Genomic DNA, 8,668 nt, shown 5'->3' with positions numbered 1-8,668 from the left:
TGTGCTCCGTCACTGGAGATTTTCAAAAACAGACTGGGCAACCGATTGACTGGGGAGGCACCCCATGATCAGGGGGTTGGACTAGAACAGTGTTTCTCAACCTTGGCAACTTGAAGATGTCTGGACTTCAACTCCCAGAATTCCCCAGCCAGCGAATGCTGGCTGGGGAATTCTGGGAGTTGAAGTCCAGACATCTTCAAGTTGCCAAGGTTGAGAAACACTGGACTAGAAGACCTCCAAGGTCCCTCCCAGCCCTATGACTCTATGAGAGACCAAAGCAAGGCCTACCTCCGAGACTTTATATTCGCAGGTCAACTTCTTTCCCTTGATGCTTTCGTTCAAGGTGAGGATGAAGCCAATGTAGTCAGCATACGCCTGTTCAAAAACACAAAGACACACACACACAGTCACACCGGGTTAAGAAACCGGCAGTGCAGGTAGACCTCGACTCACAGGAGTTCATTTCGTGACCATTCGAAGTTACGACGGCCCTGAAAAAAGCGACTTGTGACTGTTTTTCACACTTACGACCGTTGCAGCAATGCCCCCCCCCCCCGGTCAGGAGATCAAAATTCAGACGCTTGGCAATTGGCTCATATTTATGACGGTTGGGGGGGGTGTCACGTGATCCCCTTTTGCGACCATCTGACAAGCAAAGTTGTTCACTTACTAGCTTAACAACGGCCGTGATTCACTTAACAACTGAGGTGAGAAAGGTCGTAAAATGGGGCAAAACTCGCTTAACCAACGTCCTGCTTAGGGACAGAGCTTTTGGGCTCAATTGTGGTGGTAAGTCGAGGACTACCTCCTGAGAGGTTAGCTTTCTACATGCAAGGAACAGCCCTCGCAATCGTCCTCGTGGCCCTTTGGGGCCCCGCATCTCCTGCCAGAGCCCAAAGAGGGCAAGCAGAGCTCTTGGCCCCTACCTGAGAGCGCTTCCACTTGGCCATGTCGGGAACCATGTTGATTTCCTTCCTGGGGATCATGAACGGGGGTTGGGACGGAGGAGGCTGCGTCTCCTCCAAGGCTTCTGGAAGAGGGAAAAGCAGATTAAACCACCACGGATCTTGGAGCCTTTCAACTTCCTTCAGGGGAGGAGAATTTCTTCAGAGGGTTTTTACATCCGCCTCTCAGCCGAACTGATTGCCTAAGTGAGATGCAAGGAGGGAAGTACAGTCCAAAGGCGGTAAACGCAGGAGATTAACTGTTATCACCCAAGAGTTAAAATCCTCGCCATCCCTGTTCCTGAACTGTTCTGATGATTAAATCTGCAGGCAGGCGGAGAGAACCGTGTGGGCCCAGATGCAGTCAAGTGAAGGTTTGAAAATAAGGATTGCATTTCACTGAGGAAATGTTTCAGGTTTCTTAACAAGGAGAAGAGAGGAAAAACGTAATTAAATCGCTGCAAAGCCCCAGAGAGACATCGCCCATGATGCAAAGGGAGCGCTCTTGGTTTGGAGATCCCTCTTTCAAAGCCACACGCTTCCAAAAAGCGCCATAGAAATTTGGCAGACTTCAAAGGAGGGCCTACGCTAGTGTCCCTGAGATTGGAGTTGTCGCAGAGTTGTGTGAAAAATACACAACGATTAGCTGGAGTAGCAGCAGGATTCCAACTGGCTTCCTGGCCTCGGTATGCAGAACAACAGACTTGGAAGGGACCTTGGAGGTCTTCTAATCCAGCCCCTTCCTCAGGCAGGAAATCCTAAACCATTTCGGACAAATCGTCATCCAATTTCCAGTACCTGGAGACGGGAAGAACTGGAGAAGATAATCAAATGCTAAGGCCTGCAGATAGAAATAGAAGGACTGTGGGAAATGAAGGCTAAGAATAAGCCCCTTTGGCGCAATCCCGAAACATCTGGAGCATCACTTGAACACCATCGCCATTGACAAAACCCGCATCGGTCAACTGCAAAAGGCAGTTTGATTTAGAACAGCCTACATCCTGCAACCTAACGCCATGAAACAACATCTGCCTATGACTCCATAAGTGGGCAAAAATGCCAAATCCAGTCTGAACTGAATCGGCTGTGTGATGAACCATAATAATTTATTATTTGAATGCTTGGAACACCATCGGCATTGACAATTTCACCCTCAGTCAATTGCAAAAGGCAGTTTTATCAGCAGCGGCTTACGTCCTGCAACGATATTTGTAAACCCATCAAACAATTACATCTGCCTCTCCCAGGTCCTTGGGAACGTCTCAACAAGTGAACAGAAATGTCAATTCTAGTCTGAACATCTGGTAGACTGTGCAATGGACCACAATAATTTATTACCTGAACATATGAACAGTATCAGCATTGACATCTGTCAATTGTAAAAGGCAATTGGAACAGCTGATATCTTGATATCTGTAACACCATCAAAGAGCCACATCTGTCTATGCCAGTTGTTTAATAATAGGTGAACAAAATGGTAAATCCAATCTGAACATCTGGGTGACTGTGCAACGAACCGCAATGATGTATTATTTGGACATTTGAATACTATCAGCATTGATGACATCCCTATCAGTTAATTGCAAAAGGCAGCTTTGCTTGAAACAGCTTACAACCAATTTCGTTGTATACATGATGTACAATGACAATAAAGGCTGTTATTATTAATAATAATTATTAATTATTATTAACTTTATTCATTAAGCATGAAACTCAGTCATTCAAAACATTCCTTCATGAACATTCAAAAGCGCATCACAAATACCACTGACCGGTGCTAATGGTTGATACGGGTTGCTGTCAGTGTCCTAGATAGCAATAGCAATAGCAGTAGACTTATATACCGCTTCATAGGGCTTTCAGGCCTCTCTAAGCGGTTTACAGAGAGTCAGCATATTGCCCCCAACAACAATCTGGGTCCTCATTTTACCCACCTCGGAAGGATGGAAGGCTGAGTCAACCCTGAGCCGGTGAGATTTGAACCGCTGACCTGCTGATCTAGCAGTAGCCTGCAGTGCTGCATTTAACCACTGCGCCACCTTGGCTCTAAGGTATCAAGAAGATACTTGATATCAACCAAGTATCTTCTTAAGATGGATGATGTTCCGAGTAGCGCAGTTTTTTGCAGTTCCACTGGTGTTATTACAGGAGGCTGCAATTTCTTGTTGTGTTTTATAAACTTCTTGGACAGGGTACCAAGTGCCCTGATGACCTTGGGTATCACTGATTTTTATTATTATTATTCATTAAGCATGAGACTCAGTCAAGTGAACATTTAAAGATGCGTCAAAAATATCATTGGTGCTAATGGTTGATACGAGTTGCTGCCAGTGTCCTAGGTCTCTTCTTATAATACATAATGTACTGGGTTGCACAGTTTTTGCTATTATTATGATTATTATACAATTGTATCACAGCGGCCAGTTGTTTCGCCGGATTTGGCATTGGTTACTAGTCGGGCCCCACCCAGGGGCCTAGGACGTCGTAACGTATTTTTGTAATATGCGTGCAGATCCAAGCAGTGCGGCTTTTTGCATTTGACTGATGGTGATTTTGTCAATTTTTAACTGTTTTAAATGTAATTCCAGTGCTTTTGGAATAGCACTCAAGTGTGCCAATTACCACTGGAATTACCACTGCTGGTTTGTGCCATAGTCGTTGAATTTATTATTATTATGATTATTCCTCAGCTTTCAACACTTCACTTAATGACCGTTCAAAGTTAAAACGGCACTGAAAATAGTGACATGATCATTTTTTACACTTACGACCATTGCACCATCCCCATGGTGACGTGATTTATATTCACACGCTTGGCCACTGATTCACATTTACGACGGTCGCAGTGTTTCCCGGGATCACGCGATCCCCATTTACGACCTTCTGATGAGAAAAGTCGATTGGGGGAGGGGAGGAGCCGGATTCACTTAACGACCTGTGTAAACCGAGGTGGCGCAGTGGTTAGAGTGCAGCACTGCAGGCTACTTCAGCTGACTGCAGTTCAGCAGTTCGGCTGTTCAAATCTCACCGGCTCAAGGTTGACTCAGCCTTCCATCCTTCCGAGGTGGGTAAAATGAGGACCCGGATTGTTGTTGGGGGCGATATGCTGACTCTGTAAACCGCTTAGAGAGGGCTGAAAGCCCTATGAAGCGGTATATAAGTCTAACTGCTATTGCTATAAACTGACTCAACTGCCGTGTTTCACTTAGCAACTTTGGCAAGGAATGTGGTAAAACCTTGGCACACTTCGCTTAACAAATGTTTTCACTTAGCAACAGAATGGTTGGGCTGGCATATTTATTCATTATTAAATTTATTATTTAATATATAATAGCTATATTATTAATATATAACAGAAAATATGAAAATTACCATGTATAAACAAATGTTAGGAGTTGAAAGATTATGATTATGCATATCCAACTCAGTGCTTCTCAATATAAAATAGATATATTATTAATATATAACTGAAAATATGATAATTACCATGTATAAACAAATGTTAGGAGTTGAAAGATTATGATTATGTATATCTAAATCAGTGTTTCTCAACCTTGGCCACTTGAAGATGTTCCGGACTTCAACTCCCAGAATTCCCCAGCCAGCATTGGCTTTAATTGTATTATTAATACATAGTAGAAAATATGAAAATTACCATGTATAAACAAATGTTAGGAGTTGAAAGATTATGATTATGTATATCTAAATCAGTGTTTCTCAATATATAATAGATATATTATTAATATATAACTGAAAATATGAAAATTACCATGTATAAACAAATGTTAGGAGTTGAAAGATTATGATTATGCATATCCAACTCAGTGCTTCTCAATATATAATAGATATATTATTAATATATAACTGAAAATATGATAATTACCATGTATAAACAAATGTTAGGAGTTGAAAGGTTATGATTATGCATATCCAAATCAGTGTTTCTCAATATATAATAGATATATTATTAATACATAGTAGAAAATATGAAAATTACCATGTATAAACAAATGTTAGGAGTTGAAATATTATGATTATGCATATCTAAATCAGTGTTTCTCAACCTTGGCCACTTGAAGATGTCCGGACTTCAACTCCCAGAATTCCCCAGCCAGCATTCGCTGGCTGGGGAATTCTGGGAGTTGAAGTCCAGACATCTTCAAGTGGCCAAGGTTGAGAAACACTGATCTAAATACTATTATTGTTATTAGTATATGTGTATAAAGTATATAAATATATAAATATAAATATATAAAGGGCTGGGCTCAATTGTGGTCTTGAGACAAGGACTACCTGTATATTACAAGAACCCCAACCCCGGGATAAAAAAGGCCGAACCCCGCCGACTGTGCCAGCAACCATCATCCCCAGCCTTGTTATTATGGGATGGAGTCCTTCCAGGCCAGAGCCTCGCCCCCTCCCCCATCTCCTCACAGCCCCCCCCCGAGATAAAAAGCCATCATTTTCCCTCACGGGGGTGTTTTTCCCCCTCCCTCAGAGCAGCAAAAGGCGCCCCGGCGCTCCCGCAAGGAGGTTACGACGACCCCGTAAGGTAGGCCGTCCTTCCTCTCGGAGGGGAATTCGCCTTCCCCCGTCCTGCCCCGCCGGGAAATGGGGAAAGCTTTCGCCCCGGGGCTGTCCCTTACCCGGCTGCCGCTCGCTCTCGGCCATCTTTCCGGGACTGAGGAGAAACCGCCGCCGCCGCCTTTCAGCCCTCACCACCTGACGGCCCTGAGGAACCGCCGGCCCGCCATCTTGGGAAAGGGCAAAGCCGGCGGCGGCGAATAGGAAAGCGCGAATAGGGAAGCCGCAGCGGCCATGTTTGTCGAGGGCCACGCCCGACTTGGCCCCAGGGCGTCAGCGGGCGGCGACGTCGATCCGGCCATGTCGGCGAAGGGCAACGAAGCCTTCCGGGGAGAGGAGGAGGAATCCGACGGGCAGTTACTACTACTACGTCGCGCGCGCATTGACGTCCCCGCGTTGCGCCTCTCTCGGACGGTGGGAAATCTGTGAGGCGCTACAGGTGCTCGGCCTCTAGAGGGCGCTCCAATGATGCGGATAGTTTTATCTCACTATTAAAACTCAAAGCAGCGAAGCCGAGATTTATATTATATTATTATACTAATGTTGTATTGCATTGTAGTTATAATATACATACATGCATGCATGCATGCATACATCGATACACACGCACACACATATACATATCGTATCATACTTTACATTATATTAGTGATGTAATGTAATGCAATACATTACATTAAAGCATAATGTAGTATTATACTTTACTAATACTATACTATTGCTATACACTATACTAATATATACTAGACTTGTTATACTAAACAATTTCTATTTCTAATTCTATATAGCAATACATTAATTACATCATACCATAGTGTGGGAAGTTATCACCCAGCCCTCTCCCAGAAAAATGAAATATCCTAGGAAATATTGAAAAGGCAGAATATTTCTCTGGATGTGAAAAGAAAGAAACATGCTTTAAAAGACAGAATAGTTGCCTGTAGTTTCCTGCCCATCCACACTTTGTCAATAGGCCATTGGGAAGGCCAGGCTAGCCCACTTTACATAATAAAGACTTCTCCACTGCAGCTGCAGGGGGAAGGGATATTACTCAACTCTCCACATGGCATCTGAGAACTCATCTATACCTGGATTCAAAACAGCCTAAAGAGTAGCCCTATGGGAATCTGACAACCAATCAGAATACATTTCTTACACAGGAGCAGGAAACAGAGAGGTGGGACTAAACAGGGTATAAAAACCCTAGCAAGCCCCTCCCTCAGCCCTTCTCTTCTTCTCCACCAACATTGAATCATGTGATCACCTTTTCTGTTCACGACTCAAGCCATGTGGCCCTGTCCAACATTAAAACCATCTTTCCAAGCAGCCTCCATATCTCCAGTGTCTTTTTCCCCACTTGGAGCTGAACCCAGAAGGACATTTCTTTCAACAATAGCATAATATTATACTATGGTATACTATTCGATTTACTTTACATTTATTGAATGAGTATTTAATTTGCAAGCCACCCAGTCATTTATTGAGCTGGCTGGCTACATAAATTGCATAAACACACAACTAATTTGTTTTTTATGCATTTATTTCTTAGGCTGAGGTTCGGTTTTTTCACCCAAAACACTTTTTTTTTTAAATATGTATTGCTGCTACGTCTATGCTGCTCTAATCCCAAACTAAATATTTAATGAAATAAATGTTTTTTAAAAATTAATATTATCTTCTGAATTTTGATTAGTTCCTATTCCAGAACAGGAAGAATGGAGCACTTAGCAAATGCCCAGTTTGCATAAAGTTCCCACGGTGGGAAAAACACCAAACTGACAAAGCATTCAGGGTTGCCTTAGGCACAATGTTTAAAATGCACAAAACCGCCCTTTATTAAGATCCAAAGACAATATGCATCGCCATTGCCAAGGGGGGGAATGCCCAGGGTTTGTCTTAATTCCATCTTTAAACCGTTTATGCTCCGTGGTTCTTTGTTTCCCTTTGGAACGGCCCAGCTCTGGTTAATGAATGAATCATATCGATTATTTCAACTGTGTTGACTTTGGCAACTTGTAAGGTAGACAATCACTAAAGTCACATTTTATCTTTGACCCACAAAAGAGCTGCCTTCCTTGCCAGCTTTTATTCAGCCCAGGTCCTGTTTGTCTTTTGGGCATTACAACTGCCCCACCCCAAGATCTTTACCCATAATCCACATCCCTGAATGTTCACCTAACCACGCGTCCCTCTTCTGCTTCCACCCTTGTGCTCCCTCCTTGTTTTACAGCCGGAACAAGTGTTTACCAAGCGGGCAACTTTAAGACAGGTGGACTTTGTCTCCCAGAATTCCTCAACCAGCATGCTTTAGGATGGGTGGATTTCCAGGACGCTTGCTAGGGAATTCTGGGAATTGAAGTCCATCCCATTTTTTAAATTGCCACGGTTGAAACTAAGTGTTTTCATTGGTGATGATAATTTAGCATGTTATGCAAACCCGGTTGAAGTTTTCTTAATCCTTTCCCAAAGAGACACACCCAGATTCTTTGGCACTTTAACCAAGTGGTTTCCTGATCCCTGCCCTCTCTCTTTAAAATTTGGTTAATTAGGGCAAGTATTATTAATGCATTTTGTTGTTTTGTTTCTGTAGTATCTGTACGGAATGGACTACAGATGATGTAACATTCTAATATTTACCTAACTTGAAATAGAAGGAAAAGGAAAAAAAATACATTGGCATTAACTATGAGGTGCAGTGACGGCATTAATAAACATAAGACAAGTTTAGTTTTTGCCTCCAAAGTTAAATATAGTACTGTAAAGCAGATACAAAGAGCTGCCAATTAATGCTGGGAACGACGGAGGGCAGAAGAAGAAGAAGGGGACGGCAGAGAAGGAGGTGGCTGGATGGAGTCACCGAAGCAGCCAGCAGGAGCTTAAATGGACTCTGGAGGATGGGAGAGGACAGGGAGGCCTGGAGGAATGTGGTCCAGGGGGTCGCGATGGGTCAGACACGACTTTGCAACTAACATCAAAAGCTGAATACTTAACAGCCAGGTCTCTGCTGCGCTGTTCCTTATCCTTGTTTGTGCCATAATGAAGATGGAGGGGAAACAGATTATAGGCAAAAACGGCAAGAAGAAAAATAGAGGGAAGGGGGGAGGAAATAGTATGGAAGGAAGACAAGAAAGAGGGGAAAA

At 43.3% G+C, this 8,668-nt stretch overlaps 1 protein-coding gene across 1 annotated transcript in view; it reads right to left on the bottom strand.

Moving 5' to 3' along the window:
- The window catches only part of PTPA (protein phosphatase 2 phosphatase activator), a gene marked incomplete in the record, with an annotated part of 8,939 nt that extends 3,193 nt beyond the window's left edge, over nucleotides 1–5,746 (bottom strand). Inside the window, 3 exon segments of the mRNA XM_087704906.1 lie at nucleotides 289–375; nucleotides 927–1,030; nucleotides 5,591–5,746. Coding sequence (XP_087561032.1) covers nucleotides 289–375; nucleotides 927–1,030; nucleotides 5,591–5,615 — 216 coding nt within the window.
- Between the last annotated feature and the right edge of the window lie 2,922 nt (nucleotides 5,747–8,668).

This window comes from Thamnophis sirtalis, unplaced genomic scaffold, assembly GCF_051295495.1.
Source record: "Thamnophis sirtalis isolate CommonGarterSnake01/CBP01778 unplaced genomic scaffold, rThaSir2_p1.2 scaffold_2, whole genome shotgun sequence".
Taxonomy (NCBI): Eukaryota; Metazoa; Chordata; class Lepidosauria; order Squamata; family Natricidae; genus Thamnophis; species Thamnophis sirtalis.
Note: the sequence above shows the minus strand (reverse complement) of the source record. Positions and strands in the feature narration are given on the sequence as shown.